Source organism: Ochlerotatus camptorhynchus, unplaced genomic scaffold (genome assembly GCF_037179485.1).
Source record: "Ochlerotatus camptorhynchus isolate MF236.1 unplaced genomic scaffold, CSIRO-AGI_Acam_v1.1 ptg000367l, whole genome shotgun sequence".
NCBI classification, from domain to species: domain Eukaryota; kingdom Metazoa; phylum Arthropoda; class Insecta; order Diptera; family Culicidae; genus Ochlerotatus; species Ochlerotatus camptorhynchus.
Genome location: NW_027040855.1, coordinates 5,728,635 through 5,753,524, shown reverse-complemented (window position 1 = coordinate 5,753,524; position 24,890 = coordinate 5,728,635). Strand labels below are relative to the sequence as shown.

The window sequence follows — 24,890 nt, the reverse complement described above, 5'->3', positions numbered from 1 at the left end:
CTGCAGACAACAGGCTATCGTCCGTACCATGCGGTGGTACGACGAAAATCGAGTAATAAAGGGGTTCCGTGGTGGTGGGATTTGAATTGTCAGGCACGTTGTCTTGCGCTCAAGACAACCCCTCCCGTAGCCAATCGGGTCCTTTTCTCCAAAGCTCGCTCGTCGTGAACTGTCGAACTTGCCGCCACCTGGAGCCGTGAGTTGGGATTTGCATGTCGGCCACACGATTTGAAACTAACGTTTTCCATGTTTGCGGTGGGGAACGGAGTCAGTGCAAGACCACCGTCGAATCTGACCAAAACCAGATGGATCCAGGTTCAATTTCCAGCGCTTTGCTGACTTTCGTAGCTAGATGAGCAGCGATTTGAGCAGCACATAATTCCAACCGTGGAGTACTACACTTCTTCAGCGGGGCCACCCTCGATTTCGAAGTAAGTACTTCAACCTTCACTAAGGGAAGTCTTCTCCGTTGATTCCAATTGTACGCACGTACAGACACGCGCCATAAGCAACATCGGATGCATCGACGAAACAATGTAGTTGTACATCTCCCTCTCCAAAAGCATACCGATCAATACGAAAACTGACTAGGTAGGGCAGCTCGTTGATAAAAGTCATCCATTTGGCTTGGATCTCGGTGGGTTCCTCCTCGTCCCAGTCCAAAGACAGCATCCACAACTGTTGCATCAATATCTTGGCCCTAACGACAATTGGTGCAATCAAACCAAGTGGATCATACAGGCGTGCGATCTCCGACAAAATTTTCCGTTTAGTTATCGGTCCTTCCTTCATGCTCACGTTGATGCTGAATCGAAACTGGTCGGTCGATGGTTCCCAGCTGATTCCCAACGTATTAATTGTATCTACGGGATCGAACGATCGACTGGATTGAGTGGCTAGGTCATCCTCCGGAACTCCTTCTAGGACCGCTTGGGAATTGGAACATCACTTTCTCAGTCGAAAAACTCCACGTTTGAGTAACTCAGTTATCTCTCGTCATAATTTGATCGCCGAGTCGACGCTATTCTCTCCTCGAATGAAATCGTCCATGTAAAAATCTTGATTCAGCGCCTCTGCAGCGCGGGGAAACGAATCGCCTTCGTCTTCGGCAAGCTGATGAAGCGTGCGGGTTGCCAGAAACGATGACGGAGCCAATCCATACGTCACTGTTGTTAGAACGTATTAAGTTATAGGGTGATCTTTGTCGAAACGGAAAAGTATGCATTGCAGGAACCACTCCTCAGGATGTATGCTGATCATGCGGTATATCTTCTCAATATCTGCCAGTAAGACTATCCTGAATTTACGAAAGCGGAGGACAATAACGTAAAGTTCGTCTTGGATAAAGGGGTCAGCATGATTTCAAAAAAATAATTAGATATCATTTTTATAGTATTTTGATATTCGACTTTGCTCGGGTAATATCTTTTTGGAGGTCTGCGGCCGAGCCGTCCCTAATGTTGGTTTGCTTGGGGCAGTAGACCACGATGATGGTGAGTGAAGCAAGCGATGTGCTCACCTCAACTCCGATGGATTCGATAATTTTCAGTTGGAAGCTTGGTAGAAGCTGGCAACTAATGTTCCGTCTCGCAGCGATCCCCCGGAGCTGGTGCGGTCAAGCCTTACGAGCCGAAAGTCGGGAAGGAAGACGTTCAGCTCAGGCTTCAAGTGAGTCTCGGTGATGACGGCTATGCCGATGTGCCGTTCGTTGAGAAAGTCAACATACTCGATGTTTTTGCTCTTGAAGGAGCAAGCATTCCAATTTACGATCTTGATGGCTTCACGGTCCATACTTAGTGACGAGGAACATGGCAGTATGTAGCTGTTCAGATCGAGTCTTGAAGGTGCGCATGATGATGATGACTTCGGCCACAAGCGTCACAAATTCCTCCGAGGTGAACGGAGAATCGTCGACAGGCTCACCTGAGACAGGGGCAGGGGCGGGGGATGAACCTGGAGTATAGGAGGTGAACGATGATTACGGAGGCGACCGGGCTGATTGTTGATTGTAGCCTTCCGACGGATATTCATGAACTCCACTCGCTTGGGACATCCGCGATTGGAGGCTTGGTGGTTTCCACCACAGTTGACACACGTTGGCTCGATGTCATCATCTTACTCACATGACGCAGTTGAGTGAGTTCCAGCACACTTGCCATAGTTTGTCTTCATATGGCAGTTTTTGGTGCCATGACCATAGGAGAGGCAGTTCATACACTGCGTTACATCACGATGTTGGGGTTTGTAATGCTCCCAACTGAGCACCTGGTGTTTTTCCAGTTCACCACCCAGCTTGGCAACATCCTTCACCGGCGTGAAAAGCGGGGGAATCAGCTCTCTTCTTGCAATGGGAACGACGTCACCATCGCCTTTTTGTTCCGGGAGTACTGCATACTAGTTGGCTTACAGTACCCGTTTTCTGGCGTCATCCTGTGACCCGTTGGGCTTGATTAGCACTTTCTTTGAAGGGCCCGCTGCTGTCTCATTGGCACATTTACGCACCATTTGTTTCGTGTTTGCAAGTTCAAGTAAACTTGACAGAACGCGAGAAGGTGGTGACACTTCCACGGTGCAACGTGACAACACAAAACGAAAAAAATCAAAACGAGAACTCAAGCGACCAGCAATTATGTAAAGAAAGAAAAGAGATGATCCAGGTAAGATTAAATAAAGAATTGAGATTAATCGTCGATGTTGTCAAGCCAGAAAGTGGAACTACCATCGATGGCAATTTGTTTTATAATGTTTACATAGTAGACGATTTTCTGTGATTTTAACTACTCTTGCCTGTGGTTACGAAATTAATACCGAGAAGTTCAGAATATACGCCCTAGAGACTGCCCGTCTGTTTGAAACAAAAAAAGTATCCCTGGTATTACATGAATTCACTAGAGCTTCCAATAGGTGTATACTCGGAAGAAGCGTTAGAAGCTCGGAATAGAAATGTAAGTTCATTTCGAAAGCATCGGATGGTTTGCTGCATAGGTTAATTTTAATTGATCTGTCAATGTCAAAAGAAAGACTTTTTATATCCAGAAACTTTCCCGAAGACACCACTGGTCTAAAATGCAAAATTCACGAGGTAATGACTTTTGACCGTGTTTCACAGTTCTAGACCACTGTGTGACGACGACATAGAGATTTTCACTGTGTTCTCATATTTCTTGGTCTGTTCTTTGCTCATTTTCCGCAGCCTCCCGGCCCGCTGCTCTACAGACCACTGTCACTGCAGCGGCACAGTTCCAGCAGCTTATTTGGATCACGTTTCCACACACACGATTTACCACTTCCAATCGATGAGTGCTGCCACGGCGAGAACGTCCAACTGCGACGTCACTACTCGAAAAGGTACCGTTCTGGTGCTGAAAGCAATCGAGTGGTGCGGGGGTTCAGCGATGGAGTTGCAGCGGCAGCAGCATCAGCAGCAGCAGCGGTGAAGGCAGACTCCCAATCGCCGGACCGTGGCGGTGTAGGGTAAGCAAATTTTGTACGACACGTCGCTGTTTAGCGTTTTCATAGGTTTTTTTTTAGAAGAATTCGGAGGATATTACGACAGTGTTCAAATAAATTAGTGATATTGGTGTGGCCATTATGAATTTTCTAGGTGCAAAGCATTGGAAATTATTTTAGGGGTGGTCCCGTTTTCCCTCGAATAAGCATACGTTATAGTCTAAATTGAGTCCTTTGTGGTGATTTTTGCGTATTTTGCGGTTTCCATTGTTCGTTTACGTTCGTAGATTCATAAATGAAAAGATAAAAAAAAACATGTATGAAAAGAGGGGGGCATAAACAAAACAATTTCTGATGCAAAAATTAATAAAAATAATTGTGATGATTTTGAAAAAAAAAAACATTATCATTTCCACAACATCCCTTCGTAAGTAGAATGATTTGAGGGGTGCTGTTAAATTATTAATATTGGTTGACTACAATACTTGTACTCGCTTCTTCAAACCGAGAAAGTAAAAAATATGTTCGTTTTGACAGTTCTAAATTAGTTTGATTTCGGGGTTCGTCTTCGCATTACGCAGGATAAATTCATTAGGATGAAGTGCTTATGTGATTACAATTTTAATACTTTCCTGTGAAATCAGTTTTTCATTCTTTTGATTGGAACCTTTTCGAAAAAAAAATACAGAACTAGACAATCTAGGTTTAAATTAACACCCCCTTGCATATTCAAGTTTGAAACCCAAATTTAAAGGTTTTAGAAAACACCGATATTGACCACTTTTCCAGAACAAATTCCTGGAAAGTGGCCGTATCTCAGTTTTTTTCCTTGATTTGTTTTCCGTCGATCTTGTTCGACAAAATAAAAGCTTGAGATTTGATCCGGCTTTATTTAGAAAAAAAAAAAAATATTTCGCAGTTTTAACCACCATCCCAAAATTATCAGCAACAGAAAAATAGCCAATTTGAGTTCAAAACATCCGGAACATCATCCCAATATACGGACATTTAAATAACCCGTCGAATGCGGATAGCAGTCCAGTCGATTTTTTATTTACCACGTAGAGCGACGGTTCCTGGCTGCCCAAGTAACAATTTTTGTTTATGAGGGTTCTGTAGATCATGATTTAGACTTGTGGCATGCATTAAAACCTCGATAAAACATGCAATGTTACTTGGGTGGTAGCGATGAGGTTTTCATTCACTTCGCAGGTTACTGGAGCGCTCTTGAGAGTTTTCTTGGTGTTCAGATGTTTGTGAGAAGGCTTTTTTTATTGCTTGTAAGTGTGTGGGTAATATTGATTGTTTTTTCAGGTAGCTAACGATCATTTGTAATTAGGCGTGCGTGGTTGGTCAACCTCTTGATAATTCCTAAGTGTTTGGTGATTAGAAGGTCTACAGGGAAACGAGACGCAGCGCAGAAGAAGAATAAAAATTTGAGTTATTGCAGGGGCTTGATCCATTTGATCGAAATTAGTTGATTGTTTATTTATTTATTTATTCGTCGTCAATTAAATGCAGACCAGTTTTAGTTACAAAAAAACACTTAACATATATTTTAATTTTTAATCTCTGACTAATCTCGAAAAGAAACGTTTTTCAAGAGCATTTCCTTTCATTGTCAAATCAATTGTTTCATAATGTTTATTATAACAAGACATCATTCTATTTAAAGGCGCGTTCCTGGCATAGTTTGTTCTTTGGTTGTTAGTGTAAAACATATTTCTGTTTCTTAAGGAACGAGTGGGAGCATACAAATTTAGATTTTCTAAAATCTCTGTGACATTCACTTTTTGTGTTACAACATCGTTTATAAAAGCTATAATTGCAAACTGCCTTCGCTTTTCAAGTGCATCCAAATTGATCAACATGCATCGAGACTCATAAGATGGTAAGGGCAAACTCGTCCAGCCTAACTTTCTTAGAGCAAATTATATAAACTGTTTTTGAACTGATTCAATGTGGTTTTTATAAGTGTCTTGATATGGAGCCCAGACTATACTACAGTACTCAAGGAGGGGCCTAACATATGCAATAGACTGGCCCACATTTATATGGGGGAAATTCTTTATCATTTTTTTCAACGGGCCAACCCCTAGATTTGTGCCATTTGGTTAGGAAACCATTCTCTGAAAATTTCAGCTCATGCGAATGTAACACGAGCTGGCGCTTTTGATTTAAAATTTACATGGGAATATTGATTGAAATGTATGGAGAAATAACATTCCTTCACACTTTTGTGCATAGAACTGGTTCAGCAAACTCGATTCACCTGAGCACACGTAGCTTAAACTATAAGGAACAAATTTGCTGCAGACAGCATCACGATTCATGTTAGTATTATGGAGATATTAATTATTTAAGTATATTAATACAAAACACAGGCAGCTTATGCAACGTACCAACTAGATTACCACTAAAAATAAAAGTTCATATTTTCTACAGGTCAACAACCAGACTCGTGTCAGTAGGTGAGATAACCACTATCTGAATATTTCAGCTGTTTTTGACGTAACACGGACTTGCGCTTGTGGTATCATGTTCTTATAGGAGATTTGATTAAAATTTTCATATACAAACTGCTCATATACATTCAAACGCGAGTATCTCAATAAAACTAACTGGATTCATGATGCAATCTTCAGCAAAGTTGTTACTTATTAATTGAATTACAAGTTTTGAAAATGTGAATCAAATCGAGAATAAGAAAACTTTGCTATTATCGATAGAGTGTAGGAGTGTCAATTTGTCATGTATTTGATCCAAATTCCCCATGCAAAATTCAAACTAAAAGCGTCAGATCATCTTAGAACCAAATGAGCTGAAACTTTCAGAGAATGGTTTTCGCACCTGATGGCACAAATCTAGCGGTTGGCCCGCGGAAAATTAGAACTTTTATTTTTGTGGGCCAGTCTAATATGCAACGTATAATGTTTTGATTGTGTATGGATCATTGAAATGAAAGCTAAACCTTTTAATAAACCCTAGAATGTTTCTTGCCTTGTAGATGAAGTTAATATAATGTCCAACAAAGCTTAATTTTGAATCTACACACTACTAAAAAGTTATGTAAATTTCGGTTCCCTGAGACCGACACATGTAAGCGGGCCTTTTGACATGACATGATTTTCTATGACTTACGTCCAATACGGATTACGTCTCGTGTAAAAGTAGTTATTTCTAAGTGTGTAGTGTAACACATAAATCTCTAACTTGATTGCACCTTTCAACTCTGTTTTGTCCTATTGTTACATGTTCTTGCCTAATAATTTACCTTCTTGTAAATGAAATGGAATAACATTCCTTCACATTAAGCTTTAATAAACATTTTGTGCACCAAGTATAAAAGTTATCAATTTCTTGTTGAAATACTACAAGATCAGACGCTTCACGAATTTCCAGGAAAAGTTTCATGCCGTGTGCATATATTGAGATATTCAGAATATTCAATATGTGCTCTACATCATTAACAAATAGAATAAACAGTAATGGTCCAAGATGGGAACCTTGTGGCACACCAGATGTTACATTGACTACTGACGACAAATCTCCTTCAAATCTAACTCTTTGTGACCTACCGGTCAAGTATGACTGAATCCACTTTAATAGCTGTTGACTAAAACCTAACATAGATAATTTGAATAGCAAAAGAGGGATATCAACTCTATCAAACGCTTTACTGAAGTCAGTATATAGTGCCTCAACATAATGTCCATTATCCATGGCGTTAATAGAAAATATTACAAAATTCAACAGAATAGTAGTCGTTGAACGTCCTTTTACATAACTTGTGTAAAAACATTTTTATTTATTATAGATTCAAAGAGTTTAGGATTACAGGACAATAAAGAAACTCCACGATATTTTTTGGGTCTGATTTTTATCCACTTTTGAAAATTGGAATCAAAAACGATTCCTTCCAAATTGACGGTAGAAAATAAGATTCGAGCGAAGAGTTGAACAGCCAAAGCAATGGCTTTACTATCTCCTGCGATACTTATTTCAAGAATACTGGTGCCAATTCATCTGGTCCTGCATCCTTTGATGCATCTTATGTATTTAAAGAATGTAAGATTTCGTTGAGGGTAACATTATTAACCACAATATCTCTTATTGGCTCCGGAACGCATGAGAAATACTGGTAATCCCGGTCTTGGTCATCATGACTTGTGTGAATATGCATAAAAAAAAACTCAGAAAATAAGTTACTGATCTCGCTAGTGGTTTTTCCTGTTTTGTTGTCAAGGTAAATTTTTGAAGGATAATTATTTGACTTCTGTTTGTCTCTAACAAAACTAAAAAATGTAGTTCAATGAAGATTTTAGTATTGATATGTTTGCGGGTAGTTTGGGAATATTTACCATGTTTATTCAGTTTATGATCCAATAGATCCAAATCGGTTGGACTCCCCGTTATACTCAAGTAACCATGAAGGCCGCTAATAGCCCGATAAGAACTCTTTTTACAATATAAGGTTCATATAATCTCGAGTGATATTTACAGATATACTTCTGTCACTATCATCAGATGAGAAAACGATGACAGAGATTTTTTTTCAAAATCTCATCGAATTTTTTGTCATGACAGAGCGTGATAGTGTTGTGATCATCGTAATATCTAGCTCATTTATTGCTATTAAAATTACTTGTGCCGAGAAAATGATAATGATACCTTCATTCTACTGATTATTTATCAATCCACCAAATTGTCTATATTTTCGTTCCATCGGAACTGTGGGTAGTTATCAAGCGTAAATTGAAGAAATGTAGCAATGTCCTGTTGATCTTACAGGACACTATCTAATTTGGAGAAGTGGTTGGAAAAGATGGCAGATAAGGTTGACAAAAGACATGATGGGACGTATTCAGCAAAAAGTTCAAAAATTCATCCGAAAAGCTGTCGAATATTTTTCTTGTATTTTCCCCGTAAAGCTAAATAAAATCCCTAAAAAAAACAAATAGGGAAAATGGCTCTAATGTTGGCCTTTGGGTCTAAGATTGGGCCCATCGCTTAAAATTTGCTATCTATACATTTTATCTAGATGAACACGTCATTGGGACGGTACTAACGAATATTTTTGGTCACTATTGAAAATTTAGTCGATTGCTGAATTTAAGTATGGGCTTAAATTAGGGGTATTTATGCCGACATTACATCCATTTCCCCTAAATAGTATTAAAATTAAATAAAAGCTTTCCTCATTGATGAGATGATTTTAGACTATTTGGAACATCTTCTGTTCTAGCACTTTTATCAAAAACATATGTTACCATATCAAGAAGACTGGTAACTTTGCCAGAATCCAAGCGACAGATACAGTAGCGTTCCGCTTGAGTGAAGGTGGAAGCAATGTATAGAAGAATAAGCTAATACACACACATTTCTTCTGTGGTTGGAATCATAGCTATAACATTCGATCGGAACATTTACCTTTGAGCGGCAGATGACGCGATTGTATCTGTCTCATAGCAGACGTATGAGAACTTAAAAGAATTGCCAGTCTTCTTGATATGTTGTCTTCGGATAAATGCAAAAAAGAGACTTTTCCTCATTTTATCATCTGTCTTTACAGTAGAACATTTTCCAAGTCCCCGATTACTATGATGCTGCTATAATGATAATCGTTCAAATTAGACGTCATATAGGGATGATTCAAATCATTTGGAACGCTAGCGCTGGATAAGAAAGTAAAATAACGTGCTATTTTCAAAACACGTGGTTAATTTGGTAGTTTATCACGCAGTTTATTTATTACAATCAATTGAACGTCCAGTCATTATCCTTTAAATAATCGTAAATTATCGATTCTTTGACATCTTCTTACAAAAATTAAATTACGGATACAAATTTTTCAACTATTTTCCTCCTCTATTACTTACAGCAACAGTGTCGTTCGCTCTCGATCCCTCCAAACGAAACGTGACATCAGCAGTCCCAGCCATATCGATGGACGATTGCTACCAACAGGCAGCGCCCACCCCTCATCGTCGCCCACCGAGATCGACCATGCCAGCCCATCGGATCCAGCCACGGCAGTTGCACACGACCGACCAACGGACTTCGAAAGGTTGAAGAGGATTATTTTTTATGACCAATTTGTACCAGAAGTTAATCCACCTTCCTTTCCTCCATTCACCTCATCATCGCATCCCTCCGTGCAATGAATTCCACGTGCCTGTGTCACAATTCCATGTTTGTGTTATTGTTTTCAGGTTCCGATTCTCTGACACTTGTAGAGATTTGCACAAAATCGGGTTTCGCCAGTTTCTCCGAAGAATGAGCACCAGAGGACGTAGCAATGGTGGGCGTCGAGACCGTCGCCATTCGAATTCGCCATCACGGCAAGGGTTCGTCCATCGTCGAACACTTTCCACCATCATCAGTAAGGCCAGTTCCGTGAAGTTTGTATTGGTTTTCCTCAACGCTTTGGAGGATTAATCGTTCGATCCTGCCGGTGTGTGTATGTGTGTGTGTGTGAGTGGGTGTTTGTATGGATCGGCAGGGTCGAACAATGCCAAAGCCTAATTGGATTCAATTTCTTGCAGAAATCTAACGAAGGAAGGCGACGCCCTTCAAAGGTGTTCATCAGAGCACAGACCGGTTCGCAAGGGGACCATGAAGCAAAATCCATTGCAGAGGCTTTTTTCGAACATTTCCCGATTCAGTGAGGAGACGGATGAGGAGTCATGGGAAGGTAGATTTATGGTTATGGTTTGAATACCAGACAATTTTTCATCAACATTTCAAAAGGGCGAAACTGTTTTTGTAAAAAGTGCCTTTAGCCACAGATTTTTCGCGAATAAAAGCTCACACATGCAAAATAATGACATCATCATATAGAGGAATGTTTTCTATACCAGCTGGTACCGGTTATTTACAGGAATGAGTATTTATTTGCGAGAAACCGGTGGTTAAATTAATACGCCTTTTTAATAGAAACTAATCGATCGATTTAACCTCTGGTGGTGAATATGAGAACTTCAAAAAGAGTGTTTTGTGAACTAGAGTTTTGAACTAGCGTGTACTCACGAAAAACACCACTCACCAGTATCATCCCTGGAGGAACTTCCTTATTCAAAAATCCTCGCCGATCGCCAGTCTAACCTGGCGTACATGAACATAAACAACAAAAATGTAGAACGACGCGAAATGTGAAAACTCTCAAAACCAAAAATAAGTTACACGATAAACTTTGACATTTATCGGATAAACATTTATTAGGGTAAACTACTAAACATTATTTAAGAAAGTTTATTCAATTTTATAACCTAAGTTTTCATATCCGTGTCTCTTCTTCTCTAGTTTCCCCTAATGTGTGCGGTTTTGTTCTAGTGATCGCTAGTTATTTTTGCTCATTGAGCTTTTCTTCGTGGAGTGTGTGTGGTGTGCATGCATGCGTATGGTTAGATTTATTATTTGGTCTACACACGGTACCGCAATAGCTGCCCGATGAATTGGTCGGCAAAGCCGATACCGGTATTGTGGCTATCACCCGAAATGCTGCGATCGGCGATGATGCTGCGTCGATGGATAGTCTCGAAGCTTGTACGTCAGTAGTTTTACCGCGTGTGGCGAATATGGAGAAATGGTCACTCTGTTGGAACGGTTTGTTCCTTTCCGATTTTTCCCGCGAAGCGTGGGGTCGATAGTAGCGTTCGAACTAGAGATGCGGTGTGCCGAGCTTCGGCCGTATATCACTACACCGTTCGAAAAATTCATGTAAATTTCTGCAAGATATATAGCAAATAAAATTAATGCTAGATTTGGCATAAATTTAAGAGAAATATTGCATAATTTAGTAATATTGTATGCAAGTTTGTAGACGATTTCGCTTTTTATGCAAAGTATAGCTCAACATTAAACAAAAGGAGATCTTACGCGATAGTTAAAATTCAGAATTTTTTCTGCGTTCAAGCAAATCCTAAAGAAAAGCCGTCGAACGGCTGCTCGACTCGTAAACAAAAACAAAAAATCTCCACATTACCTTTTCTCTTACTAACTTCTGAACTTTAAGGTGAAGACGAAGTAAACGAAAAGAACATTAAATTCGATCACAAGACTTCTCACGCCTCTTCTACGGTCCAGGTCAAAATGAACGAGTGGACGTTCCGCAAACCCTCAATTTAAGCTTCTTATAAATACGCTTTAAAAAGGAGATTTTAATTCTAGTAATAATCTGTATTTGATTTTGCGTTGCAAAAATTAAGTGAGAAATGCTCGCTGCACATTTTGGACTTTAAGTGTAAATGTAAATAATTCAAATGAAAAGATTTACCTACTCTTTGCATGTCTACAGTAAACTATAAGCCTAATCTATCAGTTACTTTAAAGAAAACTAAATTTCTACAACTGAGTGAAAAGTTATTTATAAATGAGCAGATGGTGTTGTAGAAGATAGAGTTAGTGTTGAATAAATAATGAGTAGAATCAAGTGAGCGTGAAGCGTGATAGTTCGTATGTAAACAGAATCTCATTGGTTAGAGAATTTTGATAGGTTAGCAGGTATAAATATGAAGCACCTAAGCTCGTTGAAGTCATCGTTCATCAGCTCATTCGCTGCCAGACTGTTGAGCAGTTCAGTCGATTTGAATTCTCTCTAGTTTCGTTCGTTCGTTCGCAAGTCGAATTAGCTCCGCGTTGTGTAGTGACGCTCTCGCTGACCCAGCCATGGGTAAGAAATCGCGCGGTAACGCGAGTGCCGGTTTACCGGGAAAACAAACTCTCCCAGGAGACGGCGCGACCACCGAGCCAGCCCAGAAGAAGCAGAAGAAAATCCCATTGCCCATCCCGACAGGCGTTGCGGACCCGCAGCCGGGGCCTCCCGGAACTAAACGACCCAGACCTGAAGACAGCAGCGCCACCGTATCAGCAGCAAAAAAGCTGCTGAACAACAATCCGTTCTCCGCCCTGCAGAACGGAGCCCAGCCGCAGTCGGACCCTGAGACGGTGCCGAAAAAAGTTAAGTTGCCACCCTTCTATGTGAAGGGCTTCCCTCCCGGGCTATGGGAGCAGCTGGATTTCTACATTAAGCAGGGCCTTCGCTGCACCATTCAACGGTGCACGGAAGGCTACAAACTGATGGTCCCGGCCGAAAAACACTTCAACGCAGTTCAGGCCCTCTTGGACAGAATGAAGCTGGAGTACTTCTCCCACGACATCGAGGCCACCAAGCCGCTGAAAGTGGTGCTGCGCGGGCTCCACGACATGGACACCACCACCTTAATGGACGAGATTAAGGCGAACGGCCTCAAGCCGGTCGAAGTCCACAAGATGACCCGCAGCAAGGCCATCAAGTATCGTGACCAGCTCTACCTGGTCCATCTGGAGAAGAACTCCACAACCGTGAAGGATCTCCAGACGACACGCACACTGTTCCACATCGTAGTGAAGTGGGAGCGGTATAAACCCACCCACCGTGGCGTCACTCAGTGCTCGAACTGCCTATTGTTCGGGCACGGCACCAGGAATTGCCGCATGGCCAGCCGCTGCATCAAATGCGGCAAAAACCACAAGATCGACAACTGCGACAGCATCGAGGAAGCCACTCCCACATGCGCCAACTGCGGTGCCGCCCACAAGGCCACGAGTAAGGCCTGTCCGAAGCGGGCCGAATACGCCGAGATCCGGAAGAAGGCCTCGTCCAACAGCCAGCCCGGTCGCAAGAAGATTCCAGAAAACAACGCGCAGAACTTTCCTCCGTTATCACCGGTCCAATCACGGCCAATTCCAGTGTTGCCGCCGCTCCCGCTCAACCAACAGTTGGCTGCTGCCCAGTTGGCTGCCGCTGCAGTACCCGGTCAAGCCTCCGGGCCATCGACGGATCCCCCTGCTCCGGGATTGTCCGGTACAACCGGTGAAGCTACAGACGATTCTCCGCTGTCAACGGATGAGATCGTCACACTGTTGGCCCAGGCCATCATCATCAAGCGCACCTGCGCAACAAGAACACAACAGCTCCAAGCTATCATCTCCTTCGTCGCTAATTATGGACCGTGAACCCATAAAGATCGCCAACTGGAACGCTCGCTCCGTAGGGGCAAAAAACATTGAGCTTGCAGACTTCCTCCGCAAGCACGACATCGACGTGGGCCTTCTCACCGAGACCCACCTCAAGACCGGTGACAGCTTCTGGCTGCCCGACCACAGCATTGTCCGGCTTGATCGCACCAGCTCCAGGGGGGGCGGTGTCACGGTCATCATCAAGAAAGGCATCAAGTACTGCACCCTACCCCACTACCGCACTTCCATCATCGAGGCCGTCGGCGTTGAGGTGGAAACATCGACCGGAAACGTCCGGTTCATCGTTGTCTACTGCCCCCGGCAATGTACCGTTAGCAATGGTACAGCACAGCAGTTCAAGAACGACCTTGCCATCATAACCCACACCAATGCCCGCTTTGTAATCGGAGGGGACCTGAACGCCCGGCACGAGGCCTGGCGGAACTACCAGCAGAACCAGAACGGCCGCCTGCTATTCAACCATTCCCAGCATGGTCTCTATTCCGTCTGGTTTCCGGACGAACCAACCTTCACATCACCGACGGGCAACCCATCGACGCTGGACCTGTTCTTGGCAAACACCAGATTAGCCAAGCCGGTTGCCGTCAACGACCTGAGTTCGGACCACCAACCGGTGCTGACCGAGCTGGGCTACATCGTGGCCCCTGCACCGTGCCAGCGGAAGGACTACCATCGAGTCAACTGGGTCCAGTTTCGACGCGTGGTCGACCGCCACATCGACGACAACCCACCGCTCGACACAGTGGAGGACATCGACCGGGCCCTGGAGGGTCTCCATCAAGCCATATCCGTGGCTGACGAAGAGTGCGTTCGACGAGTTCCTGTGAGGGGTAAGTTTCAAGCAATTGATTCCCACACCAAACTCTTGATTCGGCTCAGAAATGTTCGTAGACGCCAGTTTCAGCGGACTGGGGATCTGCAGCGTAAATACGAAATGGTCGATCTGAATCGGCAGATCGCTTCCAGAATGGTCTCAATCCGGAACGAGAGTTTTGGGCGGCTCGTTCAGAACCTGGACGACCGTTCCAGACCATTCTGGAAGGTTGCCAAGGTGCTGAAGTCTCACCCCAAGCCCATTCCACCACTTAGAGTCAATGACGAACGGCTTATCACCAACGAAGAGAAGGCCAATGCAATTGGGGAGCACATTGCCCAGTCGCATTTGCTTGGCTCTACAATCCCAAGTCCACTCGAGAACCAGGTTGTGCAGTGCGTCCAGACGTTAGATGCCTCCCCTTGTGCCGTCCCTCCAGAAGAACGGATTACAGAGGAACAAATTTGCTCAGCGCTGAAACACAGTACGAACATGAAGGCTCCCGGGTTTGACGGATTATTCAACCTAGAGTTGAAAAATCTCAGCGCGAGGGTGCACTCGCTGCTGGCTGCCATCCTCAACAGATGCTTGGAGCTGCACTACTTTCCAAGCATCTGGAAGGTGGCAAAAATCATCCCGATCCGCAAACCTGGGAAAGACCCTTCACTACCGTCAAGCTACAGACCGATTAGCCTGCTCTCAGCGCTGAGCAAGCTGTTCGAAAAATTGATCCTCAGCCGACTAAACAAGTTTGTGGAGGAACATGACATTCTTCTTCCGGAACAGTTCGGGTTCCGCAAGGGGCATTCCACCAATCATCAGCTAGTGCGGGTGATGAATAACATCCGAAGTAACAAAGCTGAATCCAAGTCCACAGCCATGGCCTTGTTAGACGTAGAAAAGGCGTTTGACAATGTCTGGCACGACGGACTTATATACAAGCTTTGTAACTCCAACTTTCCACCACCTGTCGTTGAATAGTTCCCTTTCGGGACAATTTCCGATCCCAGCAGGTGTTCCGCAAGGGAGTCTGCTGGGACCACTGCTTTACAGCATCTACACGTCGGACATCCCTCCTCTAGGAGACGGTTGCGTGTTCTTTCTGTTTGCAGATGACACCGCGATAGCCGTCAAGGGTAGGATGCCTCGTGAAATTACGAACAAGCTCCAACGATGCCTTGACACATTTACTGACTATGCCACCACGTGGAAAATCAAAATCAACGCCTCGAAAACCCAAGCGATCATGTTCCTTCACAGACAATCATTAAAACTTAAACCGTCTCCCTCCTGTACCGTAATAATGGATGGTACAAGGGTCGAGTGGTCCACTGATGTTACTTATCTCGGGATGTTGTTCGATGAGAAGCTCCTGTTCCGCTCGCACATAGAGAAAACCCTAGTTAAGTGCTCCGCCTTGGTTAGGTGTTTGTATCCGCTCATTTGCCGCAGATCCCGCCTCTCAAGGCAAAACAAACTGGCTGTTTACAAACAGATCATAGCCCCCGCAATCTTCTATGCCGCCCCGGTGTGGGAATCGTGCGCTCAGACCCACAGGAACAAAATCCAGGTTGCACAGAATAGAGTGTTGAGGATGATCCTAGATCGTCCATTCGACACAAGAATAGCAGACCTCCATCAAGAGGCAGAAATTCCCAAAGTAGATTCCAAAATTGATGATATGACAACTAAATTTATTCAAAAATGCAATCTTTCTGAACATGCTTTAATAAGCAATTTGTACATAGTAGGTTAAGTGTATATAGTAGAGTAGGTTAGTTTTAAGCTGTCAATAGTAGTATTAAGTAGTTTCTCTTCAAATTCTAAAAACAAAACAAACCAATCCCACCAAGGTGGTCGACCGTGTACTAAGTCTAGGACTAATTTTGTAAAACAAATTTTGAATTTTGCCCATACCTAAAGATGAAGAAAGCAATTAAATCACTTAGTAAAAATTTATATGGTAATCGTCCAAGTTAAACTAAAATAAAGATCATTTAAACTAACTCGTTGAAGTCATTCTTGTAACGAATTTTGGAGGTGACGGTCCGGTGACCACCAGCAGCAGCAGAAACAGCAGCAACAGAAACCTCAGCAGCAGAAACAGTAGCAGCAGCAGCAATAGAAGCAGCCGCACCCGTGGGAGCTGCATTGCTAATTCGTGTTGCCGTGGCCGAGGCTGGAAACCTCGGTCCAGTCACGACAGGTGTGTACAACTGTGCATGCCAAGCATGTCTGCTGGACCGTCACCAATCACTCAAATGTTTTATGTTCTCTGGATAGCGTCATCGTCGTGGAGCGCCATTTGGTATGTTTTTCTTTAAATTGGACTGGTTTCGTTGTACAAGACGAATTCGAGACGACTTTCAACGTCGATGGCAGATCCTAAAGCCTCAATGAGCAGAATATTCTAGACCAACAATTAAAATAGGGAGTTCAACTAAACGTAAACAATGACTTGAAACGCAATTTTCTCGAGTATCAAAACACATTCACGCAATATATCACCAGCGTTTGAAAGAACAAACTTCCAATATCGAATAGCATTATTAGTTTGCATGGGTGTGTTTTGACTTTCGAGAAATTTTCGTTTAAAGCCGTTGTATTCGTTTAGTTTAGATATTGTGTGCCTACCTCGAACAGGTTTGCTGTTCTCCCCATGGGAATATCCAGCCAGCTGTGTTGGAAAAACGCAGCCAGAAGAGGAAGAAGAATCGAGGCCAGTCCGATGTCACTGCGACGAACGCCAGCGACAACGGTGATTTCGGCGACGCCATCGCAACGAAAATTCTGCCGGCCCGAGTGCGGCAAAAGTGAAGCTACCTCCATTGGTAGTGAAAAATACCCATCTTAATGAGCTCACCGCAGATCTAGCGACGCTGGGCGTTAAAGCCGAATACAAGTTGGGCAGAGTCGGCACCAAGGTGGTGCTCCGTACCAAAGCGGAGTATGACTTGGTCGTAATCCACCTGAGGACTTCCAAGGTGGAATTCTTCACCCACGACATTCCCGGTGAGAAGCCATTCAAGGTCGTCATTTGGGGCCTACCAAACTTCGACCCGAAGTTTATCGAAGCTGAAATCAGAGACCGGTACAAGCTGGCCCCAAGTGCCGTCTATCGGATGACAAGGAAGGACGAAAATGTGAAGGCGTATCCGGATAGCCTTTTCCTGGTACACTTCCAGAAGGGAACGGTGACGCTCAACGCGCTGAAGGCCATCCGTTCCATCAATTCCATCATCGTCCGCTGGGAGCCATACCGTGGCGGCCATCGTGATGTGACTCAGTGCCAACGGTGTCTGAACTTTGGACACGGCACCCGCAACTGCAACATTAAGCCACGCTGTGGCAATTGCGCTCAAGACCACGCCACTTCCGACTGCCCTGCGGATGGAGCCGTGGAGATAAAATGCGCCAACTGTGGTGGTGCTCACCAAGGTTCCGACAGACAGTGCTCCAAACGCGAGGACTTCAAACGCATCCGAAAACAGGCGACAACTAACAACCAACCAGGACGCAAGAAGGACAAAGTCCCGGCATTTCGGACGGAGAATTTCCCGCCTCTTCGTGCTCCTCAGCAAAGGCAAGCGAATTCGCGGGTGCATTCCGCTCAAGCAACTTCTGGTTTCTGCTGGCCAAAGCTCTCCATCCCCCCCTGGATTCTGGAGACAACCACCAGCGCAAAACAACAACCCCGATCTGTTCTCAGCGGATGAACTGATGGAAATTTTCGTCAACATGTCCGGTGCTCTTCGTAAGTGCCGCAATAAGCCCGAACAGATCCAAGTGCTCGGTAAGTTCATCATCCAGTATGGTGTCTAAACCGCTAACCATCACTACCTGGAACGCTTGCTCTGTAAAAGCAAAACAGATTGAGCTTGCCGCACAACGATCTCAGCTCCGACCACCAACCGGTGGTGACTGAAGTCGGTGTCAACGTGGTTGCTGCTAGAAGCTGCCTGCGTAAAGACTACCACCATGTCAACTGGGTGCAGTACGGACGAATGGTGGACAGCAACATCGATGAAAATCCACTGCTCGACACTGTAGATGACATCGACCGGGCGTTGGAAGAACTCCAACAGGCCATATCCGTGGCAGACGAGGCGTGTGTTCGACAAGTTCCTGTGAGGGGTAAGTTTGTTGCTATTGATTTCCACACCCAATTATTGATTCGGTTGAGAAATGTTCGTAGACGCCAGTTTCAGAGGACTGGAGATCTGGGCAAAAAACGTGAAATGGCCGATCTGAACAGGCAGATTGCTTCCAGAATGGACTCACTCCTAAATGAAAGTTTCGGGCGTGTTGTCCAGAATCTGGACGACCGCTCCAGACCATTCTGGAAGGTAGCCAAGGTCCTGAAAAATCATCCCAAACCCGTTCCACCTCTCAAAGTCGAAAATGATGACGATCGGCTTTTAATCACCCCACAGGAGAAAGCAAATGCGATCGGCAAGCATGTCGCTGCATCGCATTTGCTTGGCTCGACTATCCAAAGTCCGCTCGATGATCAGGTTGCGCAATGCGTTCAAAACTTAGATGTCTCCCCTTGTGTCGTGCCTCCGGCAGATATGATTACAGTACAACAGATTTGCTCAGCGCTGAAATGCACCAAGAACATGAAGGCTCCCGGGTTTGACTGTATATTTAACTTGATCTTGAAGAGACTCAGCATGAAAGTGCAGTCTCTTCTAACCGCTATCTTCAACAGATGTTTGGAACTGCACTACTTTCCAAGCATCTGGAAAATAGCAAAAATCATACCAATCCGCAAACCCGGTAAGGATCCAACATTGTCTTCAAGCTACAGACCAATCAGGCTCCTTTCAGCGCTGAGCAAATTGTTCGACACATTCTCAATCGTTTGCTCAAGTTGGTCAAGGAAAATAACATTCTCCTTCCGGAACAGTTTGGGTTCAGAAAAGGGCACTCCACTAATCACCAGCTAGTGCGGGTGATGAATAACATCCGAAGTAACAAAGCTGTATCCAAGTCCACAGCCATGGCCTTGTTAGACGTTGAGAAAGCGTTTGATAATGTCTGGCACAATGGGCTTGTATACAAGCTTTGTAACTTCAACTTTCCATTACATCTGGTTAAAATCACCCGTAGCTACCTCCAGCAAAGGTCGTTTAAGGTATCGTTGAATGGTTGTCTTTCCGACACGTTTTCCATCCCAGCAGGAGTCCCGCAAGGCAGTCTGCTGGGCCCCTTGCTTTACAGCATTTACACTTCCGACATTCCTCCCCTCGGAGACGGTTGCGTGTTTTTCCTGTTCGCAGATGATACCGCAATAGCCGTCAAAGGAAGGATGCCTCGCGAAATAACGAACAAACTTCAACGATGCCTTAACGCCTTTGCTGATTATGCCACCACGTGGAAAATCAAAATCAATCCCTCCAAAACACAAACGATCATGTTTCTCCATCGGCAATCGCCCAAACTAAAACCGGCTCCATCTTGTACTGTAATCATGGATGGCACAAGGGTTGAGTGGTCTGCCGAAGCTACCTATCTCGGGATGATGTTTGATGAAAAGCTCCTCTTCCGTGCACATGTAGAGAAAACTGTAGTCAAGTGTTCTGCCTTGGTTAGGTGTCTGTATCCGCTGATTTGCCGCAGATCCCGCCTCTCAAGGGTGAACAAACTGGCCGTCTACAAACAAATCATAGCACCTGCGATCCTCTACGCAGCTCCGGTGTGGGAATCATGTGCACAAACTCACAGGAACAAAATTCAGGTAGCTCAGAATAGAGTGCTGAGGATGGTTCTTGATCGTCCTTTCGACACTAGAATAACAAATTTACACGAAATAGATTCCAAAATTAACGAAATTAGCACTAAATTAACACAAAAATGTGAACATGCTTTGATAAGCAATTTGTATATAGTAGATTAGGTGTATATAGTAGTTGTAGGTTAGTTGTAGTTGTAAATAGTAGTTATAAGTAGTCTCCTTTTTTCAAATTTTAAGCAAACCAATCCCACCAAGGTGGTCATTCTCAAAACAGGCCTGATAGGACTAGGAACTGTAATTAATTATAATTTAAATTGAAAAGGAACTAAAGCTGAAAAGACGCATCTGTGTCACTTGATAAGTTATAGGGGAAATGACGGCTTCGGCACGACAGACTATTTTCGGCAACCCAAATTGAAACACTATTTTCACTGGATTTTCTTACGAAAACACTTTGCTGAATGCATGCAAAGATTCTTTATGCTTTCAGCTTCAATTTGACTATATTTTTACTACTGAGAAAAAGCAATCTAGCAGGGTTTTCTTGAAATGAAACACACGCACTACAAATTGTAGCTGATTTCGAGTTGCCGATAATAGAACAGCAGATTAACATGCAATTCAAATGGAACGGTTGCCGAAGAAAAACTGGTTGCCGACAATACTCGCTCTCACTAGAGAAGATTGGAGCTTTGTAAAAGCGTTTCAAAACAGTTTTTGACAATTCTTTCGACTGTAATTGTTAGAGCAGCTGACAGCAAAAGATTGTAAGCAAACCAATACTGCATATGTGTGCGTTCCATAGAAAAAAAGGCTATAGAAAGAAGGTCACTGCTTAGGTTGCCGAGAATACGTAAATTCCCCTACATGTAAACCACACAATACAAGAAATAAAGATCATTTAAGTCAGAAGTAGTTTAGATATTATTTAGTTACACCTAGTGGTAGAAGGGAAAGCTTTGCCTGAAATTTATATACCGAAGCAAATAGACTTAAGAATTACATAAGGCTCGACTTATGAACAGCACATATGAATTTCATAAGCGTGACTTATGAATGATTTTCGTGTAACATGAGGTAGATTTCCCAAGCGTTCGTCGTTTCCGTCGATTTATAATTAGTTTATCAACATTATTTTTCATAATTCATATTAACTTCATGTGGCTGGGCAGCATGCTTTGGTGGTATGAGTGTCCATACAAAATCCATGTGACACGCATCTACAAGCATCGCTTGGTGAACACGAATGTGAGATAGAATGCGCATGCTTTCTAAGTTTTTTTTTGTACTTACCGAATAGGGTATTAAAATTTAATTTAGGTTTATGAACATCTGAATCTTTCAAATAGGTAAATCTAACATGAGCTTACCGTGAAGGCACCCTATTTGACGTGGTTACTAACTTGACGCATTTAGTAATTTTGGACTGAATATTGTCCATTAATATGTTTAAACTGTAACCACTGACGAACCGAGATATGCCACTGGAGCATTTCGTTTGTCCGCAATTCGATTGGTTAAATGAGGAATTCAAACTATGGAACGGGCGATCAGGTCTGTCAAAGGTGGTGAGACGCTAACCAAGTAAACATAAATTTTACGTTCGTTCGTGTCCTTGCTCACGATATAACGCTATCGGATGAGTAGATGGCGGTAGTGTTTGACGTATTTTAAATATGGCGACTTGGGGTAGAATTTAAGTGTAGCTTCTATTAGCTGTCACGTCGGTTTGTCGGGGCTGTAACCACTGCAAATAAAATTGAGATGCGATCAAAAATAGGCATCGATCAAACCAGAGACGATGTTAAATAAGAGACGCGCGAAGACTGAAGTCAAAAGTTCCAATCAAACCGTCAAACGCGGTTCCTATCGAGCAATGTAAATAAACACGAGCGCTTCACGAAGAAAAGCGTGGGAAGTATAGAGATTGGTGTTTAATTTAATTGTTGAGGTTAGTTGTCTTTATTATGGAGATTTTCAGCCAGACGCTGGTTAACTGTTGAGATTTAAATAATTATAATTAAGTTGTGATGTGATTGGACAGGGAATATTATTATTATTCAGCAGCTGTATTCTCGTTATATTCTCACCAAATATTTGCTCCAGCACAACGAAACATATCTACATAGGCTCTGTTACAAAAATCGGTGTAATTTTTCAAGATAGTAAAATTTGTGAAAGACTTCAAAAGAGAGTGCAACGCTCTAAAGAATAAACCCTCCAATGTGTTATATTTGATTTCACTCAAAGATGTCAAAAATTGAGTCTTCAAATACTTCCATTGAAAAGAAATACTACCGATCGGTTAAAAAAGTATTCATGTTACCGTAATGCTGAACCAGACGACAGTCACTTGAAGTAAACACAAAATTTAGGGCTGAAAAATCTTGCAGAAAAAGAAATTAGTTGGCCGTGAAACCAGATTTACTTTTATTCTCTCCGCTCGTCTCTTATATAACAGAGGCATTCCACGAAGGTTCGCAAATCGATCCTGACCGATCATTTCCAATTACGCTGAAACTTTGCACAGTTGTTCCTTTTTAGTAAAGGCGCCATTTTGTGCTCTCAGTTTTTCATATTGAATTACGACTACTTTTTGAAAAGGGCCTGTGTAAAAATAGTACTAATGAGTTTAAAAATATATATTGCCGAAACGCTTTGTTCGATTGATTTGGGGTCTAGAGCAAAGTTGTAGATATTATTTTGGCAATTGTGTAAAAAATATACACTGTAAAAATTTTCGTTTGTATCAATGAAAAAAATTATATTTATTATTAAAAAAGTTAATTTCTCAAAAAGTACAATTTTCGTTTTAAGCCTCATTGAAGCTCATAATGTTTGCTACTAACTGGCAAAGTTTGGTGATGGTAAACTCAAAAACAAAAAAGTTATGGTTTTTTGAATATTTCACGATTTTTACATTTTCATTATAAACACATTTTTTTTAACCGTGTACATTTTTTCAAGAATTGCATTTTAATTTTGCACAACTTTTCCGAAGACACCATAGCAATGTTTATTTTATAAGCGCTTTTCTACACAGGCCCTATCGGAAAAGTAGTCGAGGTTCGCTATTACAATTTGTAATAGCGAATCCCGACTACTTTTTTATTTTAAAATCTCAACTTAAATCCACAAAATACAATAACCTGCTCTTTTTTACTTTTCTTTTATTCGAAAACCTTATGGACAAATGATACATAATTTATTTTCATTGTAATACACTTACTTTCTATTTTTATTTACATCACTTCTTAAATACATCGAATATTTTGGCATCATTATCATTACAGTTTGAGTTTGGCTTTAATTTTATTTTCTGATACAGGAATGAAAGAATGAAACTTTTGAGTTCCTTGAATTATTTTTGCATTATTATATTGCTCGTTGAGGTGTGAAGCCATACATTCGTATTCCTCTGTTGTGGCAAAACTAAATGATAATTTTGTTAATTCTTCTTCTTTTCGATTATTTGCCCAATTATAAAGCTCTCTTGCATTTTTTTTATTGGATGTTCACGTTCTTTGGCCAAACTTGCTCTAGTAGCCATACGTTTTATTGTACCTCCAATAGCGTCATAAGGACCTTTCCCATGTGATGTTGCAAAGAAATGCCATTCGGCTTCAATTCCATACTTTGATTTAAATTTACAAAGGCTAGCAAAGTTTTTCCGGTTCTTGTACTGTGACGCGGCTCCATCGGACATAAAATAAATCTTGTTGATATTTTTACTTTGGTTAATGCGTAAAAAACTTATCATTTTAGAAATAAATAAGTTAACAGTCACTGAGTCATGCCTTAACTCTTCAGAAATTATAATAAAACTTAAATGTTTAACTAGCATATTTTCTCTAAAATATATAACAAATGGACGAATGGTAGCTTGTTGGACATTCCAGTGATGAGAATGAACTTCATCCTGTAACACAAAGCTGTAGTTTTCGGAAAAATCGCAAGTAACTAAAAATTCACCTTCTTGCAAATTATTTCGTGTAGTTTTCAAATAATTAGATTGCTGTGTTTTTATGAAATCATGTGGTATCAAACTTGTCAATTTCAAGCAGAAAAATGAAACAAACTCGTCTGCAGGCTTTAAAATAGTTTCTAAATCACATCTATCCGTGGTAACCCACTGTTCAAATGAAAGCTGATCAATGCATTTTTCCTCTAATTGTTTTAATAAAATGATTTCTAATGCGGAAGAGTCTGAACAATCTTCACAACACCGTAGATAGCAATATGTTGTCTTGTTTTCACAAAGTAGGCTGTCAGTGAACGTTTTTACATCATTTAAATGGTTAAGTTTTTTCAAACTGTGTAAAATTAGATTGATGTTTTCATGCGTTGTGTACACGCAAACATTGTGGGTTCCAGAGCTGGTTAAAAGTTTACATTGCTTAGGGGGGAGTTTTGCAAATGAAGAGAATCCAATTTTTACATTGCAGTGAATTTCATTGAATCGTTTATAAGCTTCTCTCAAAGTCATCATTAGTAATCTTTTTTGAATGGCTTGTCGTTTTCCTTCTTTCTGCACAGATACATAATCTTTTTGACCAGGTATTGCCCGGCTTATATAATCATCTTCAAAAAAAATTATGACTGCCAATTTTGTTTCATCACTTAAGGCTGTGTTTCATCACTTACGGTTTTTGACGAATGACCTTCCTTTATCAACTTAGCCTCTGTTGCAATATATCTACTAGCATTAAATTGATCCATAACTTTTTGTGTTGACCATGAATAAGGCAATAACGATAAAATTAATAATTTTTCACTTTTTGCAGTGGATGCATTGGAAAACTTTTCCTTCATGTTTTCTAAAACTTCTTTGAGTTCATTCACTTCGTCAGCCTCAGGCTCGAAGTTGAA

General features: G+C 42.1%; 1 protein-coding gene across 1 annotated transcript in view; it reads left to right on the top strand.

Moving 5' to 3' along the window:
• Sur (Sulfonylurea receptor) overlaps positions 1-24,890 on the top strand; it is a 244,947-nt gene that overhangs the window by 178,850 nt on the left and 41,207 nt on the right. The window contains exons 17-20 of the mRNA XM_065232286.1: positions 3,194-3,474; positions 9,332-9,517; positions 9,663-9,851; positions 9,996-10,144. Coding sequence (XP_065088358.1) covers positions 3,194-3,474; positions 9,332-9,517; positions 9,663-9,851; positions 9,996-10,144 — 805 coding nt within the window. The remainder of the gene's footprint in view (positions 1-3,193; positions 3,475-9,331; positions 9,518-9,662; positions 9,852-9,995; positions 10,145-24,890) is intronic.